This window comes from Solanum lycopersicum, chromosome 1 (assembly GCF_036512215.1).
Source record: "Solanum lycopersicum chromosome 1, SLM_r2.1".
NCBI lineage: Eukaryota > Viridiplantae > Streptophyta > Magnoliopsida > Solanales > Solanaceae > Solanum > Solanum lycopersicum.
In genome coordinates, this window is record NC_090800.1 from 2,853,807 (window position 1) to 2,873,192 (window position 19,386).

The window sequence follows — 19,386 nt, forward strand, 5'->3', positions numbered from 1 at the left end:
GTGATTTTAAGGTCTTACTTTCTGTGCCGAGTTGATAATTAGTGTCCTTTTATTTAAGTAGTGTCAATTTTTTAAAGCAAAAGAAGGTGTTTGCCATGTCTAAAGTTAGTTCCCATGATAATAATTAATTCAAGTTCTTCCAAGTATGAAAGCCATTTTTAAATTTCAAAGTAAATTCAGATGTCAATGTGTTTTACTCTTCTTGAAGTTGTACAGAAGAAGTTGAAGTTGAGTTAAAAATATGCCAAGTTATTAAAAATAGCAAAAACTATACAATATGTTTAAATTTTGCTTTGGAGTAATCAATTCCAGGAAGGTCACCTAGTCATTTTCAGTCAATTTAGAGTTGTCAATTACACATTCACGTTCAATGTGGCGCACAATATGTAAACACTATTTAATCCTTCTCAAGTCATTGCACTGTAAGTCAAATCACATTCTCAAGTCAATGCAAGAATGATTCAAATGAGAGTCCCAACACATGCATTTGTTCTGATACACATGTAAGCATTTCATCCTGTGTTTGCTGGAAAATTTAATTTTAACAACAATATGGGACAAATAAAAGTATTGTTTGGATAAATCCATGATTGGCTGATGAAATTATGCTGAGATTATAATTTGTTATGTTGGTTGGGTGTATGAACAACTTTAGAGGTTGACAAGAAAAAGAAGATGTGTATAAAGTGAACTGATACCCGTTATTGTCTCTGTGTGATTCATTGTTGTTCATCGATCTACCTTTCATTGTCTCTGCTGACCTTATGTTCTGTCTCTGAAGTCCTATTCCTCCATGGGGTCGGTATTTCATCCTATCGGATATTGTAATTGTGTTCATCCTTGAACTGCTCCTTTTCACTTCTTAACTTCTTGATTTTCTTCTTCCAGAAACCAAGTCGATGACCAGATTTTGGCATGATGCTTCTGTGGCTGTGCAATCCAGATCATTTGGTGGTGCTTGAGCATGTTGTTTCCAATCTTCTATTGATGTATGTTGCTAGTGAAATACCTCCTTCCCTTTTTCTTATTTGGGGACTCCTTGAATCTGTCGTCGTGTGCTTACAAATCAAATATGTGGACTGATAATCAAGATTAGGAACTTCTTGTTTGTCTAAATTTAGAATCCTCCTAGCTTGACTTGGTAATGTGCAAGTATATTTCCTTCTCTATAACATGCTTAATCTGAATTCGACAAAGTTTCGATGCATTCATTATGGGGGAGGTTAGAAAGAGATGAGAAGCCAAACTTTCTTAAGACCTTTGTTAGGAACAATCATGACAGTCTATCATAAGCTTTTGTCATATCCAATTTGACCATCACATTAACAGATTTGGTCCTAATCCTTATGTCTCTGATGATCTCTTGAGTTAGCAGAATATTCCACAATATTCTACTAACTATTTTTACCCCTCAGTCGATGGTCTTTAATTATTTCCCCTCAATCTGTGGTCTTTAATTTTTACCCCTGCTTATCATTTAATGGAAGTTTGTGGGTCAAAGTACCCTTAACTATGACCTAGTTTCGTAAGAGAACTTTTGCCTTTGTCCTCCATAAGTTGTGTAGAATCTAATTTGCAAGGCAAAAGGTTTGATAACATAAGTTCTATAGGAATAAACCATGCCTTTGTAAGACATAACTTGTGCCTTGCGTATTTTGTTTCAAAAAGAGCTAGAGTTTGTTCAGATAACTAGTATTTAAACATGTTGCATAAGCAAGAAGCTTATTATCTGAGAAGTTATCATTGTCATTTGACTCGAGCTCTGCAATTAGTGTCCTAAGTATTATCCTTGAAGAGGACTAGAAACTGGGAACTCTTTATAGTACGAGGCCTTGCCTGTATTTTTAACCATTTGCTGTAACACAGGTATTTGATGCGATGAAGCAAATTTGCATATGGAATGGTATGTTTCTTCCCTAGCATTAATGATGAATTCTGGGTTGCAACAAAATGAGATTTCCTTTGTGGCAGTTCTATCAGCTTGTGCGTGTGCCAAGCTTATCGATTTCGGGTTCTAATTGTTTGAAGCAATGTCACATGAATGCGGACTTGTAGCTAAGATGAAACGTTGTGGCTAGCTGTGTCGATGAGCCTGCATCATGATGAAGTCATGACTCAACTCTGCTATTTTGGTCGTCGCTAGTATCCAAGGTTTTTTCTCCAACTTTTCAACTGCTACACCAACTCTATTGTTGTCGTAGTTATTCAAGTTATTCTATTTCAAAGTACGCGATAACTTGGAATTGTTTTAGTATTTTTAATGTTCTTTCTATTGCCTTTGCATTCTATGAAATTCTATGGTTTTTCCTTGCAATTGAATTTGTTGAGTCACAACAGAAGAAAATGTAACAAACACTTGATGAAACAAAACACAACCACTAACTATGAAAGTAAAAACTTTTATTCACATCCCAGCAATGCAGTAGACTTGAATCCTGCAGTTTTAAAAAAATGAAAGTATTAAAGTTGAAAGCTTTAAGGATGAAATTTTATGGATATATAAAATGTGATCTTCTGAAGGATAGAGATTAAGTTGAATACCTGGAGGTTACATGCTAATATCTTTTCTTGTGCTTTTTCATTCTTGTAATAATTATGTGTTCCAATTTTACATCCATCCTCGAAAACCATGCTGGATATTGAGTTGACAGCATTATGTATATTATGGACAGTCCAATAACAAGTCCACAACCGTAACCCATGAGAACCGCCTGCCAACTGATCATTGGTGAATCTTCTTCTTCATCTAGCTCAAATGGAGTTGTTGCTTCTGGTACCCCTTCATCGACGCCACAATCTTTTGAGAGTGGAAATCCACGTAACCCATCATTCCCTTGGTATGAACTATTCTCAAACGTATCAAATTGATTTCCTTTGGGGATGCATCCAACAAGATGATTGTGAGAGAGATTTAAGACTTCAAGTGATTTGAGGGATACCAGCTGTTGTGGAATTTCTCCGCTGATTTTGTTGGATGAGAGATCCAATGATTCAAGTACAGATAACTGGTGCAGTGATGCTGGTATGTGACCTTCCAAGCGATTGTGAGACAAGTTCAAAGTACGAAGCGCAATGAGATCTCCAATAATGCTTGGGATATTACCTTCAAATCTATTCCTTGAGAGATTGATAATAATCTCTGTAGTCAAAACTCGAGGAAGTTCAAGCTCCAGTCCCTTTGTTGTCACTATCAAGGAATATGTGTAATAATAAAAAATATCTCCTACATACTCTCGGGTTCCACTGTTTTCACTAGTTATTTTCATGACTTCAAATTTCTTGAAAAGGCTCACGGGTAAATGTCCACTAAATCCGTTAGATGAGAGATCCATGATTCGAATTTGAGCAAATAAGTTGTCAGTCCTAGAAACTTTTATAGGGCCAAAGAACTTATTTGATCTCAAGTTCAAAATCTGCAACTCATATAGAGCTCCCAACCATTTAGGAAACGTGTCATTCAACTCATTGTTACCTAAATCAACAACTTCCAAATATGTGCAATTGATCAAAGATTGCGGAACTTTCCCCTCTAGCTTATTCTTATTAAATTTAATAACTGTAAGTCGGTTTCCTATACTAAAAGTAGTATCAATTGTCCCCCTAAGACGATTGTTGCTTAAATCCAATAACCAAAGATCACTCATCTCACCCAAACATAGTGGAACTGTTCCCTCCAAATTATTGCTCCCCAAATCTAGCACTTCTAGTGTTTTCTGATTGCAGATGGTTGAAGGAATCTGTCCGCTGAGATTATTGTGCGAAAGGAAAAGAGAATATAGATTACGACGGTTTAGGAGTGACTTTGGAATAGGACCTTGCAGCTGATTTTGTTTTACAGAAACAAATACCAATATTTTAGACTTGAACTCCTGAATGTTTCCACTGAAATGGTTATCACTCAAGTCTAACTGCGATAGTGAAGGGAGGGAGAATATCCAGGATGGTATAGTCCCATTCAACTGGTTTGATGACAATCTGAGTGAATTTAGGTTTTGCAGACCACTTACATTAGAAGGAATTGGACCCGTTAGGGAATTGAACGAAAAATCCAAGAATTCAAGTGAAGAGAGGGAGAATATCCATGATGGTATAGTCCCATTCAACTGGTTTGATGACAAGCCGAGTGAATCTAGGTTTTGCAGACCACTTACATTAGAAGGAATTGGACCCGTTAGGGAATTGAACGAAAAATCCAAGAATTCAAGTTGCGTCCAGCTTCTGTTAGAGGATAAGAACTCAAGCCTGCCACTAAAATTGTTATTTCCAAGTGATAACAACCAGAGCTTTCCGAATCTAAAGAAATCAGAAATTGTTCCTTCAAGATGGTTATCACCCAGGTTCAATACCTCTATATTGGTGAGATTCCATAGAGGTTTAGGAATAGAACCTGAGAGATTACAAGAACGCAAATCTAATTTTTGCAGTGAAGTTAGATGACCAAATGATTCAGGTATCCTACCAGCAACATTCACTCTTAAGAGAACTAACTCCACGAGTGATGCACTGCTATTCCATTTAGTTGTGGGAAACCTAACAGTGAGCTGGGGAGTGTCTGATAAGTCAAGAGATTCTAAGTTGGAAAGGTGGAAAACTCCTTCGGGCAATGTCCCGTATATCTGCGTGTTCCAAAGTCTTAGATTTGTTAAATAAGAAGAGAAATTCAGAGGAATAGCGGAAGAGATGTTTACATCGCTAAGGTGGAGCTCTCTTAATCGGGTCAAGTTCTTAAGGAGCAGTTCAAAATTGTGAGGCTCGAATCTTAATTGACTATCATGGAGACGAAGAACATGTAACTTAGAAAGACGAGATATTTCTGACGGGATTATACTTGTAAAATTTGAATACGACAAATCAAGATGCGTTAAACTAGAAAGCTCACCAAATTTAGGTGAAATGAGTGATCCAGAAAAATTATTTCCAGACAAATCAAGCCATTTGAGATTGGTGAGCTTAAAGAGGCTACTGTTGGAATGAAACTCACCCCGAAGTCTGTTGTTAGCGAGGTCAAGCTTAGTCACTTGTCCCGTCATTTCGTCACAATGAACTCCATCCCATGAACAACAATCGGCGCTCTTATTCCATGTAACTGTTTTAGGATAAGAAACACCGTAAGAAGCATTAAGATTTATAGTAAACATATTTTTGAATTGAAGAAGCGCAACGGCTTGTTCATCGGGGCACAAATGAGGTAAAGATGAGGAGAAAACAAGTTGACAGAGAAACGCGTACAGCAGAAACAATGCAAGTTCTCCGATGCCCATTTTCGCGCCTCAAAATATATATCAAAATAACTAAGTAAGTTTTCCAACTCTTGCTTTGTGTCTCTCTATTCAATAATCTTGATGAGGTTTATATAGCACATAGCAAAAGGCAATTTTGCTATGGTGATGCTCCAATGAAAAAGAAAAAAGTCTATAAGAGTATTTGTTGGTGCATAGACCTTGACCAAAACATTTTCCAATATGATTTTATTCTGATTGGTTACAGTGTTGTACAGACCTCGAAAATATTTGAGGTAACAAACTTTTATAATTAAACTAATGAGAAAAATCTCAAGTCAATGCACAAGTCATTGCACAAAAATACAAATGTAATAATACAATTTTTTATAACTAGTAATCATACAATTTTGTTTGATTCTTTATCAATGGAATCATCAGAATCATAGCTTTCTGCAAAGTTCCTAACCAAACTATTATGCAATGTGGAATTTTGCTCCTTGAGAATATTATCTTCTGACCCAATTATTATGCAATGTGGATACTAGCTTCTTCTTTTTGGTTTGTCATTCGGCGTCTGATACATACATTGAAGTTCGACTATTTTAAACTCGTGTCGCGCATCGTGTAGAGCCCTATTTGGTGGGGCTGGAGGAACACTCTTTACTAATGAGTTTTTTTATATCAGGGTTCAAACGTGACTTTTGGTTAAGAGAGGAGAAACCACATTCACTGCACCACATCCATTGGTGATGAAGATATTAACTTTAACAATTGGGAACAGTGATGTAATAAATTTAAATTGGGGGAAGACATAAGTACCTCTTGAACTATTACTGAAATTAAAAGGATTTTTGTATGTTATAGCCTATGGACTTTTTTTAATCTATAAATTTCAAAATACAATGGCCGAAACTTTTCATGGACTTTTATTAAGACTTTAAAAATGAAACCAATTCGTCCTGCGAAAAAATATAGTGTATTTTCAAGATCAAACGAGACCTAACATGCAAAGGCAAATTTTACCAATTTTCGTGTGCTCTAGCAAATGATTTTTTTTAATTCGTACATCTCAAAAAAAAAATGACAAAAAATTTTCATGAACTTCTGTTATGACCTTATAATTGGAACCAGTTCGTCCCGCGGGGAAAAATGGTGCATTCTCAAGTTCAAACTAGCCTCGAAGTAGGCAAAGAAAGATCTTATCCATTTTCGTGTGTTATAGCCCATGAATTATTTTTGATCTAGAATCACGAAAAAAATGACCGAAATTTTTCAAGAATGTCCCTTAAGAACTTAGAAATGGAACCAGTTTGTTCCGTGGGAGAAAGTGGTGTATTTTCAAGTCAAACGAGACCCAAAGTAGGCAAGACATATTTTATCAATTTTTGTGCGCTATAGACCATGAATTTTTTTGATCCGTAAATCCCAAAACAAAAATGGCTAAATTTTTTCATAAACGTTCATTAAGTAGCACAAAGCAGACAGAGACAGATTTTACCACTTTTAGTGTGATACAACCCATGGTTTTTTTTTTAATCCAAAAATTATGAAATTAGTCAAAAAAAATTCATGTAGATCTGTTAAGATTTAAGAAAGGGAACCAATTCGTCCTGCGGGAAAAAATTGTGCATTTTCAAGTTCTAACTAGCCCCAAAGCAGGCAAGGAAAGGTTTTACCAATTTTCGTGCACTACCCATGAATTTTTTTAATCCGAAAATCTCGAAATAGAATAGCTGAAATTTTTTATGCACGTCATTTAAGACTTTAGAAATGAAACAATTTGTCTCGCGGGAAAAAATGATGCATTTTCAAGTTAAAACGAGCCCCAAAACAGGCAGTCCATGAGTTTTTTTAATCCAAAAATCTCAAAACAAAATGGTCGACAATTTTCATGGACGTCCTTTAAGACCTTAGAAATGGAATTAGTTCATCCCACGAGAAAAATGGTATATTTTCAAGTTCAAACAAACCCCAAAGCAGACAAAAAAGGTTTTACTGATTTTTGTGTGCTATAGCCCATGAATTTTTTTGATCCAGAAATCCCGAAATAATATGGCCGAAACTTTTCATGGACGTCAATTATCACCGATAAACTTAAAAGTCTGACTATGTTCATCTTAATTATTCTTACGTCTCAATTATGTGATTTTACTTCATAGGTAACTTTTTTTCAAAATAATATATTAAAGATTTTAAAATAAATCATAAATATTTATAAAATTATATTTTTAAAAAGTGCATGAATTAATTCGGGATGTATTACTTCTTTACCTTTAATCATAACTTTATAATTCAATCTTGAAAGAGAATCTTATTGAAAGTCTCATCCTAAATAAGCGGCTCAACCTAAATTTAATATGAGCTTAAATTCGGACTCAAATAATTTTGGATGTCATTTTAAGGAATCTACAATTTCATCGTGTTTTAGTAGTGTTTATGACGATTTTGATATTAAAATTGGATTATTAATTGAGTGAGGTTTACTTAGTAATGAGTGGGTAGTGGGTTGATTTATAAATTATATTAATAAATTAAAATTATAATTTATAGTTGAACGCCAAGTACTTTAAAAAATATTTAAAGAGTTTAATTTTAAAACAATTAAAAAAGTGGTCAATTTTGAACGCAAAGGTGGATGACAAGGGTATTTTGGAACCAATAGTTGGATAAAAATGCATTTTGGAGCCAATAGGTGGATGAAGGGTAATTTTGTACCATTTTCAATACTTCAAGGGTATTTTAGGCCCTTTTCCATTTATTTTACTGTTGAAATACGTATTTTGTACTTAAACATGTTGCATAAGCAAAAAACTTATTATCTATAAAGAAGAAGAAATCATCTGAGCTCTGCTAATGTGAATGACTTATTTAATTAGTGTCCTAAGGACTAGTACGAGGCCTTGCGTGTATTTTAACCATTTGGTGTAACATAATTTCTACTGTTATTTCAAAGTATTTAATGAGAATGATTTATTTAACTAAGATTTTTAATGTGCTTTCTATTGTTATTTCAAAGTATTTGCATTTTATGAATTTGTTTTTTTTGGTCACAATTGAATATGCTGAATTTATTTTGTACATACTACATATAAATGAAATCAAATAAAACTCGTGTCTTTATTCATAGGGTAAAAAACATGAAACATCACAAACTATGAAAGTAAAAACTTTTATTCACATCCCAGCAATGCAGTAGACTTGAATCCTGCAGTTTTCAAAAATGAAATATTAAAGTTAAAAGCTTTAGCAATGGAGGTAGAAAATTTATGGATATATAAAATGTAATCTTCTGAAGGATCGAGATTAAGTTGAATACCTGGAGGTTACACGCTAATATCTTTTCTTGTGCTTTTTCATTCTTGTAATAATTATGTGTTCCAATTTTACATTCATCCTCGAAAATCATGCCGGATATTGAGTTGACAACATTATGTATATTATGGACAGTCCTGTTGGGTTATGGGTCTTTTTCCCTTCCTATGTGAATAAATAAAAGCCCAATTTGGATCAACCCATTTTTGCCCATAGGCCCATTCTTATGAGGCAAATATAAGCCTATTTAGGGTCTTATTTTCAGAAAAAAAACACAACAGTTTTTCAGCAGCCAAAAAGAGAGATTGAGCAGTTTTTCCGCAGTAAAAAATTCAGCCCTAACAACCAACTTCAAATTGCGATTCCCGCTTCGTTTCTTGTCCGATTGAGCTGATTTTTGGACAGCATATTATCTTCATCTCAATCTTTGATTAGGAACTGACAGAGTTGGATTTGGTGGCCTGCAGCTTCAGTTTTGCTGTCGTGAACAGTAGCTGCGAAATTGGTGATTTTGCTCCTTTAATTCTCTAGATTTGGTGCAATCTTATTTTGTTGTTGCTCGTTGTTTGGCACTTGTTTTGTGGCCAATTTTGGAGAGCAATATTGTAACTCTTGGTGATTATAGTGGAGCTTTTGGTCCTGTGGTTTTTTAGTCTTCACATCGAAGGGTTTTCCACGTAAATCTTGGTGTCTTGTGTGATTGGTTTATTATTGTCTTGTTATATTTGTTTGGTTGAATTACTTGTTGCCTTACTATCATATTGCTTGTGGTTGTTTGTCTTCTCTTGGTTCAAATCGAAAAGGGAAAGTATAGACTTGGATATTCTTCCGCTGTTATCCTGTCAGACATTCTTTGTTATTGCCTTGTCTTTCCCAACAAAGTGGTATCAGAGCATTGGTTATTGTTGATTGTCGTTTTGAATGATGGAGGCAAATATGAGCAAAATGGTGTGTTTAACTGGTAGTAACTATCATATTTGGAAAGGCAAGATGAAAGATCTTTTATTTGTCAAGAAGATGCATTTACCTGTGTTTGCTTCTAATAAGCCTCAGTCTTTGAATGATGAAGAATGGGAATTTGAGCATCTGCAGGTTTGTGGCTATATTAGACAATGGATTGAAGATAATGTTAGAAATCATATTGTGAATGAGACACATGCCAAAAGTTTGTGGGACAAGCTCGAGACACTTTATGCTTCGAAGACTGGCAACAACAAGTTGTTCCTATTGAAACAATTAATGAATATCAGGTATAAAGAGAGCACTCCTATTTCTGATCATATTAATGATTTTCAGGGTGTTCTTGACCAGCTGTCCGGAATGGGTGTAAAGTTTGATGATGAGATACAGGGACTTTGGCTTCTTAATACTCTGCCAGACTCTTGGGAAACTCTTCGAGTTTCTTTGACTAATTCTGCTCCCAGTGGTGTTGTAACCATGGAATATACTAAGAGTGGTGTCTTGAATGAAGAAATGAGAAGAAGATCTCAAGCCTCATCTTCTTCAGCTTCACACTCCGATGTTTTGGTTACTGAAGATAGGGGGAGAAACAAGTCCAGAGGTCAGAATGATAGAGGTAAAAGTAGAAGCAAGTCAAAGTCTAAATACAAGAATATTACATGTGACTATTGCCACAAGAATGGGCATATCATGAAATATTGTTACAAGCACAAGAGAGATATGAGACAACAAAAGAGAGAAGGCGATAATGAAAATCGTGTTGCTGTTGTTGCTAATGATGATCTTCTTGTTTCTTGTGATGCAAATGCCATGGATCTTGTTCGTGATGAGTCTAGCTGGTTTGTGGATTCTGGTGCTACTTCTCATGTCACGCCAAAGAAGGAATTATTTTCTTCTTATACTCCAGGTAATTTTGGAACGTTGAAAATGGGCAATAATCATGAAGTTGAAGTTATTGGCATTGGGACAGTTTGTTTGGAAAGTAACAATGGTTCCAAACTAGTTCTCAATAATGTTAAGCATGCTCCAGATGTTCGCTTGAATTTGATTTCTGTGGGATATCTTGATGATGAGGGTTATGTTAATACACTTGGTGTTGGCCAGTGGAAGCTTACTAGAGGTTTGATGGTTGTGGCTCGTGGTGACAAGTTGTCTAACTTGTATGTATTTCCGGGCTCCATCTCCAGAGACTCAGTAAATTTGGTGGAGAATGATACTTCATCAGAGTTATGGCATAGAAGGCTGAGTCATATGAGCGAGAAGGGGATTGATAGTTTGGCTAAGAAAAATTTGCTTTCTGGAGTGAAACAAGCAAAGTTGAAGAAATGTGTTCATTGCTTAGCCGGTAAACAAAAAAGAGTTTCTTTTCAGAGTCATCCGCCTTCAAGAAAGCTTGATCTGCTGGAGTTGGTACATTCTGATTTGTGTGGTCCTTTTAAGGTAAGATCTCATGGTGGTGCACTTTACTTTGTGACTTTTATTGATGATCATTCTCGCAAACTCTGGGTATTTCCTTTGAAGTGCAAGGATCAAGTACTTGATGTGTTCAAGAGTTTTCAGGCCCTGGTTGAAAGACAAACAGGGAAGACATTGAAATGCATCCGCTCAGATAATGGTGGTGAGTATATTGGTCCTTTTGATAGATATTGCAGAGAGCAGGGTATTAGGCATCAGAAAACTCCTCCAAAGACTCCTCAGTTAAATGGTTTAGCAGAGAGGATGAACAAAACTCTAGTTGAGAGGGTTAGATGTATGCTTTCAGATGCTAAGCTGTCAGATTCCTTTTGGGCAGAAGCACTTAATACTGCTGCTTATGTTATCAATTTATCTCTTGCTGTTGCTTTAGATGGTGATGTCCCTGGCAGAGTTTGGACTGGTAAGAATGTTTCTTATGATCATCTTAGAGTCTTTGGGTGTAAAGCCTTTGTACATGTTCTTAAGGATGAAAGGTCAAAGTTGGATGTTAAAACTAGGCAGTGTATCTTCATTGGTTATGGTCAAGATGAATTTGGCTATCGTTTCTATGATCCTGTTGAGAAGAAACTTGTTAGAAGCCGTGATGTTGTGTTTTTTGAAGACCAAACAATTGAAGATTTTGACAAAGCTGACAAGGCTGATTTTCAGAGTAGTGAGAGCTTAGTTGATGTTGATCCAGTTCCTTTGACTATTGCACCAGAAGAAAATTTTCATAATGATGAAAATCAAGTTGATAATGAATATGGTGATCATGTTCAGAATGACCGGCATGATGTTGTTGATGCTCCAGTGCAAGATGATGTGGTTGTCCAACAACCAATTATAGATGCTCCAGAGAGTTCTCTCAGACGATCTAGTAGAGAGAGAATTCCTTCATCTCGTTATTCTCCCAATGAGTATGTACTCTTGACTGACGGGGGAGAACCTGAGAGTCTTGATGAGGCCATGGAAAGTGAAGAAAAAGAAAGGTGGTTTGATGCTATGGAAGATGAGATTAAATCCTTGCATGATAATCATACCTTTGATTTGGTTAAGTTACCTAAAGACAGAAAAGCTTTGAAAAACAGGTGGGTTTTTAGGGTGAAACATGAAGATAGTAATCCAGTTCCACGGTACAAAGCTAGATTAGTTGTCAAGGGATTTAATCAGAAAAAGGGAGTTGATTTTGATGAGATATTCTCTCCAGTTGTGAAGATGTCATCCATTCGTGTGGTTCTAGGCTTGGCTGCAAGTCTAGATTTAGAAGTTGAGCAAATGGATGTTAAAACTGCTTTCCTCCATGGTGACTTAGATGAAGAAATTTATATGGAGCAACCGGAAGGTTTTGAAGTCAAGGGTAAAGAGAATTATGTTTGCAAATTGAAGAAGAGCTTGTATGGTTTGAAACAAGCTCCCAGGAAGTGGTACAGGAAGTTTGGTTCTTTTATGAGTCAGCAGGGCTTCAAGAAGACTTCTTCAGACCATTGTGTTTTTGTGCAAAAATTCTCTGATGGTGACTTTATTATTGTGTTGCTTTATGTTGATGACATGCTTATTGTTGGTCATAATACTTGCAGGATTCAGAAGTTGAAGCAAGAGTTGAGTAAGTCTTTTTCTATGAAAGACTTAGGACCAGCAAGACAAATTCTTGGCATGCAGATTGTCCGTGATAGAAAGGCCAAGAAATTGGTATTATCACAAGAGAAGTACATTCAGAAAGTACTTCACAGATTCAGCATGGACAAAGCTAAGGTTGTCAGTACACCTTTAGCTATGCACTTCAAATTGAACACGAAACAGTGTCCTTCTAGTGATGATGAGAAGGAAGATATGAAGAAAGTTCCTTATGCTTCAGCTGTTGGTAGTTTGATGTATACGATGGTTTGTACAAGACCGGATATTGCTCACGCTGTTGGAGTTGTTAGCCGTTTTCTTTCTAATCCGGGAAGAGAACATTGGAATGCTGTGAAGTGGGTTATGAGATATCTCTGTGGCACTTCTAGTCTGAGTTTGTGTTTTGGTACAGGGAAGCCTATTCTTTGTGGTTATACTGATTCAGACATGGCTGGTGATGTTGATACTCGCAAGTCTACTTCAAGGTACTTGGTTACTTTTGCAGGGGAAGCTGTGTCTTGGCAATCTAGGTTGCAAAAATGTGTTGCTCTATCTACTACAGAAGCTGAGCTTATTGCTGTCGTTGAAGCTTGTAAAGAATTGCTTTGGATGAAGAGATTCTTGGGGGAACTTGGTTGTGCTCAAGAGAGGTATGTGCTTTATTGTGACAGTCAAAGTGCTATACATCTTGGCTAGAATTCTACGTTCCATGGTCGTTCTAAACACATTGATGTGAGATACCATTGGATTCGAGATGTGTTGGATTCTAAGTTGCTTGAGCTTGAAAAGATTCATACAAATGACAATGGTTCCGATATGATGACTAAAGCTTTGCCAAGAGGGAATTTTGAAGATTGTTGCATGGTCGCCGGGATGACGGTCTCCTCCACATAGTCGTGAGGAGGAGAATTGTTGGGTTATGGGTCTTTTTCCCTTCCTATGTGGATAAATAAAAGCCCAATTTGGACCAATCCATTTTTGCCCATAGGCCCATTCTTATGAGGCAAATATAAGCCTATTTAGGGTCTTATTTTCAGAAAAAAAACACAACAGTTTTTCAGCAGCCAAAAAGAGAGATTGAGCAGTTTTTTCGCAGTCAAAAATTCAGCCCTAACAACCAACTTCAAATTGCGATTCCCGCTTCGTTTCTTGTCCGATTGAGCTGATTTTTGGAAAGCATATTATCTTCATCTCAATCTTTGATTAGGAACTGACAGAGTTGGATTTGGTGGCCTGCAGCTTCAGTTTTGCTGTCGTGAACAGTAGCTGCGAAATTGGTGATTTTGCTCCTTTAATTCTCTAGATTTGGTGCAATCTTATTTTGTTGTTGCTCGTTGTTTGGCACTTGTTTTGTGGCCAATTTTGGAGAACAATATTGTAACTCTTGGTTATTATAGTGGAGCTTTTGGTCCCGTGATTTTTTACTCTTTACATCGAAGGGTTTTCCACGTAAATCTTGGTGTCTTGTGTGATTGGTTTATTATTGTCTTGTTATATTTGTTTGGTTGAATTACTTGCTGCCTTACTATCATATTGCTTGTGGTTGTTTGTCTTTTCTTGGTTCAAATCGAAAAGGGAAAGTATAGACTTGTGTATTCTTCCGCTGTTATCCTGTCAGGCATTCTTTGTTATTGCCTTGTCTTTCCCAACAAAGTCCAATAACAAGTCCACAACCGTAACCCACGAGAACTGCCTTCCAACTTATTATTGATGAATCTCCTTCTTCTTCTTCTTCTTGATCTAGCCCAAATGGAGTTGTTGCTTCTGGTACCCCTTCATCACCGCCACAATCTTTTGAGAGTGGCAATCGACATAGTCCATCGTTCCCTTGGTATGAACTATTCTCGAACGTATCAAATTGTTTTCCTCTGGGGATGCATCCAACAAGATGATTGTGAGATAAATTTAAGACTTCAAATGATGTGAGGGATGCAAGCTGTTGTGGAATTTCTCCGCTGATTTTGTTGGATGAGAGATCCAATGATTCAAGTACAGATAACTGCTGCAGTGATGCTGGTATGTGACCTTCCAAGCGATTGTGAGATAAGTTCAAAGTTCGAAGCCCAATAAGATCTCCAATAATGCTTGGGATATGACCTTCAAATCTGTTGCTAGAGAGATTTATGATTATGTTTGTAGTCAAAACTCGAGGAAATTCAAGCTCCTGTCCTTTTGTTATTACTATAAAGGAATTCGAGTAAAAATCAGAAAAATAATCAGCTACATACTCACGAGTTCCATTTTTCTCACCAATTATTTTCATGGCTTTAAAATTCTTAAAATGGCTCACTGGTAAATCTCCACTAAATCCATTGGATGAGAGATCTATAACTCGAATTTGAGCAGATAAGTTGTAAGTCCTAGAATCTTTTATAGGGCCATAGAACTTATTTGATCTTATGTTTAATATCTGCAACTCAGGTAGGGCTCCTAACCATTTCGGAAATGTGTCATTCAATTCATTGTTACCTAAATCAAGAACTTTCAAATGTTTGCAATTGATAAAAGACTGCATGACTTTCCCCTCTAGCTTATTCCCGTCAAATTTAATGACTCGAAGATAGTTTCCTATACTAAAAGTTATATCTATTATCCCGCTAAGACTATTGTTACTTAAATCCAAAATCACAAGTGAACTCATCTCACCCAAACATAGCGGGATTGTTCCCTCCAAATTATTGCTGCCCAAATCTAGCACCATCAATACTCGATTGCAGATGGTTGATGAGATGTGTCCATTGAGATTATTTTGTGAAAGGAGAAGAAAGTGTAGGGTTTGCTTGTCTAGGAATGACTTTGGAATAGGACCTTCCAGTCGATTTTGTTTGAGAGAAACAACAAACAACGATTGGTATTTGAACTCTAGAATTTTTCCATTTAAATGGTTATCACTCAAGTCTAACAAATATAGTGATGGGAGGGAGAATATCCAGGAAGGTATTGTCCCGTTCAAGTGGTTTGATGACAAGTTGAGACGTTGTAGGTTTTGCATACCACTTACATTAGAAGGAATTGAACCTGTTAGGGAATTAAATGAAATATCTAGCTCAACAAGTTGCGTCCATCTGATAAAAGATAAGAACTCAAGTTGGCCATCAAAGTTATTATTTGCAAGTAACAACGACATGAGCTTTCCAAATCTAAAGAAATTAGAAATTGATCCTTCGAGATGGTTATCACCAAGGTTCAATTCCTCTATATTGGTGAGATTCCATAGAGGTTTAGGAATAGAACCTGAGAGATTACAAGAAGCTATTCTCAAATTACGCAGTGAAGTTAGATGACCAAATGATTCAGGTATCGTACCAAAAGCATTCACACCACTGAGAGCTAACTTCATAAGTGATGCACTGCTATTCCATTTGCTTGTGGGAAACCTAACAGTGAGCTGGGGATTGAATGATAAATCAAGAGATTCCAAGTTGGAAAGGTGGAAAACTCTTTCGGACAATACCCCGTATAACTGTGTGTTCTGAAGAAACAAAGTAGTTAAATGAGAAGAGAAATTAAGAGGAATGTTGGAAGAGATGTTCACATCGTAAAATTTTAACCTCTCTTAATTGGGTCAAGTTCTTAAGGAGAAGTTCAAAACCGTTAGGTTTGAAACTTAATAGGCTACTCTGGATACTGAGAACTTGTAATTTTGAAAGACGAGAGATTTCTGTTGGAATTAGACCTGAAAATCTTGAATTCGACAAATCAAGATGAGTCAAACTAGAAAGTTCACCAAATTTAGGTGAAATGTACGATCCAGAGAAATTATTGAAAGGCAAATTAAGTCTTTCGAGATTGGTGAGTTGAAAGAGGCTATTGTTGGAGTGAAACTTTCCTTTTAGTCCTCTTCCAGCGAGGTCAAGCTCAGTCACTTGTCCCGTTATCTCGTTACAATGAACTCCATCCCATGAGCAGCAATCTATGCTCTTGTTCCATGATAGTGATTTCGAAAAAACATCTGTAATAAACATTTGCTTGAACTGTAGAAGAGCAAGAGCTTGATCTTTGCGGCACAAATGAGATAACGATGAGCAGAAAGCAAGTTGACATAGTAAGGAAAATAGAATTAAAAAAAGGGAAAAGGGTCTGATATACCCCTCAACTTTGTCATTTAGAGCTGATATACCCCTCGTTATAAAAGTGGCTCATATATACCCCTACTTGTAAATAAATGGCCCACATATACCCTTTTCCTCTAACGGAAATGAAAAAAATAATAATTTTAATCTAAAATTTTATTATTTTTTTCTAAAAAATATAATCCCATATGAGTAAATTTAATCCTTGTCAAACATATTTTTTTTGACTTTTTTTTTTGTTTTAATGACTAATTTATAATTATTATTTTGATAATCAAATTTATTTATGTTACACTAATATTCTTGTAAAACTTATTATAGATGATCAAATTTTTTCTTCGAATACGAAATTAAATTACAATATACACAAAAAATAGTTTAAATTTTTTTTCTTTAAATTAAGGAATGAAAGAAAAAACAAAATAAGAATAAGAAACTCAAATAATTATAATAAAAGAAGTCAAAAATTAATTTATATATGAAAAAAATTAAAATATACCTTGAACTTTGATAGAAGAATCATATATACCCCTAAATAATTTTTTTTTAAAAAAAATTAGAAGTAACAAATATAAATTTAAAACTGATTTTTTAATTTCCGTTAAATGAAGGGTATATGTGAGACATTTTGTAACGGCAGGGGTATATGTGAGCCGTTTGTATAACGGTAAGGGCATATATGTGCCACTTTTATAACAAGGGGTATATCAGCTCTAAATAACAAAGTTGAGGGGTATATCAGATCCTTTTCCCTTAAAAAAATCCATAACTATTAAATCTACCGTCTAATATAAAAAAAATTATATTAGAAGAATACCATAATTATGATAATAATTAAAACAAATTATGTGTGCATATAAATAGATAATAAAAATTTCTTTAAATGGATATCGTATTATGTCTTAAAAATAAAATTTTCATTTCAACAAAATTTAAATAAAAAATTATTTAGATTAGTTGAGTGACATTTGAGTTATAAAACTAAGTTTAATGAGTTTCTAAGTGTTTCTTATAACTTTTTAAGTCAAAAGCTATAAGCTCATCCAAACAGACTCGATATCTCTTTGATTAGAAAATAATATATAGAACTTACCGGACACTTACTTTTGAGCAATTGAAATAATACAAGTTTTATTAGTTCTTACATACAAGTTTGAAATTTGATCATTGGAAAAATCTCATATTTGTGGTCATGTTTGTTTGCTTAGTAGTCAAAGTTTGGTAAGTGCATGCTAAAGGGAGAAAAGGAAATAAAAGTATTAATAATTAAATAATATCTTATATAGTATGTATAGTAGTGCCTAAATTTCGATTGAATCGAAATACGAAAAATATGATACTAAAAATCAAATAGAAAAATTGAAGTTATAGAAAATATGAATCTAAAAATAAAAAACATTGGTACCGTGCATGTAACGACCTGTTTAGTCGTTTTGAGCAGCAGATTTTATTTCTGGAAAAACAGGCTGAGACGACGGAACCCACGACGGAACGTCATGGGCACGACGGACCGTCGAGGGTGTCTCGTTCCAAAACACTTAGAAATTTTGAAATTTGGGTGCTGAAATCGACTCTCTGAACTCTGTGACGGACCTGCAGGACGGACCGTCACAGGCACGACGAACCGTCGTGATCCACCATTTTAAAACACTTCAACTCTTGAGAATTTGGTACAGGGAACGATTCTCTGAACGTCGTGACGGAAGTGCAGGACGGACTGTCGTAGGTACGACGGGCCGTCACAGACTCCTTAAGGAAATCGAGTCTCTGACGAACCTGCATGACGAACCGTCGCGGGCGCGACGGGCCGTCACAGGTTGCGTAATCCCAGTCGGAGTCGGATTTCTGGTTAAGTTTTAAAGGGGCGTTTTGGACTATTCCTGCTATAATTTTATATTTCGTGGGTTTATATTAATAACTAAATTTCTTGGGGGTTAAAAGAGGTAACCCTAAATTAATTAGTGGGTTATTATTACCACCTTTTATTCTTAATTATATGCTAATTAGGGTAAAAGAAAGAGGGTTTGAATAAGAAAATTTGAAAGCACAAGAGAGGGAGAAAACGAACGAACAGGGAGAGAAGAAGAACAAAGCTTTGGGAATTTGCTTGCTTGATCACTAGTCTTCGGTGGAGGTAGGTTATGGTTTCTCTTACGATATTCGTAGTAAACTCTTAGTAGCGAATGATATGTATTGATAACATTGTAAATCCTGCTATGTGCTTACTTGTATGCTTGCATGAATGTAATTATATAATTGTGATTATATAAGCATGATGAAGTTATTGAATCCCAAATCTTGAAAAACCCTAATCTCTTTGTTAATGATGAGGCCTTGGTATAAAAGAAGGCGTGATGAACTAAAATAATGAGATTGATGATGCCTTGGTAAGAAAGAAGGCTTGATGAATTGATAAAAGGAGATTAGGGGATCGGGTGCCACGTTCCGGTACCAGGATAGTATATGAGGATCGGAGTGTCACGTTCCGACACCAGGATAGAATATGGATCGGGTGCCACGTTCCGATACCAGGATAGAATGAGGATCGGAGTGTCACGTTCCGACACCAGGATAGAATGAGGATCGAAGTGTCACGTTCCGACACTAGGATAGAATGAGGATCGGAGTGTCACGTTCCGACACCAGGATAGAATATGGATCGGGTGCCACGTTCCGGTACCAGGAGAGAATGAGGATCGGAGTGTCACGTTCCGACACCAGGATATTGAGGAGCGGAGTGTCACGTACCG

At 35.9% G+C, this 19,386-nt stretch overlaps 1 protein-coding gene, 1 long non-coding RNA gene and 1 pseudogene across 3 annotated transcripts; 1 reads left to right on the forward strand and 2 right to left on the reverse strand.

The window, feature by feature from the left end:
- The first annotated feature begins 281 nt into the window (after positions 1–281).
- LOC138347793 (uncharacterized) lies at positions 282–2,314 on the forward strand. Of its 2 annotated transcripts, XR_011220336.1 has the most exons (3): positions 282–989; positions 1,867–1,903; positions 1,972–2,314. It is a non-coding gene; the product is annotated as an uncharacterized lncRNA (long non-coding RNA). The 2 variants fall into 2 exon arrangements; XR_011220335.1 differs by having other exon boundaries at positions 1,867–2,314.
- Positions 2,284–5,416, reverse strand: LOC101266748 (receptor-like protein Cf-9 homolog). Its single transcript, XM_069296179.1, has 2 exons — positions 2,542–5,416; positions 2,284–2,435 (listed from the first exon to the last, which is right to left on the reverse strand). The coding sequence occupies exon 1, from the start codon at positions 5,259–5,261 to the stop codon at positions 2,556–2,558; it is 2,706 nt and encodes a 901-aa protein (XP_069152280.1). The 5' UTR covers positions 5,262–5,416; the 3' UTR covers positions 2,284–2,435; positions 2,542–2,555.
- Positions 5,417–8,552: 3,136 nt separating this feature from the next.
- On the reverse strand, positions 8,553–16,749 carry LOC138340795 (receptor-like protein Cf-9 homolog; annotated as a pseudogene).
- Positions 16,750–19,386: the final 2,637 nt, after the last annotated feature.

Coding starts and splice junctions, on each gene's coding strand:
- LOC101266748 (XM_069296179.1), bottom strand. CDS start 5,261: ATGGGCATCGGAGAACTTGCATTGTTTCTGCTGTACGCGTTTCTCTGT.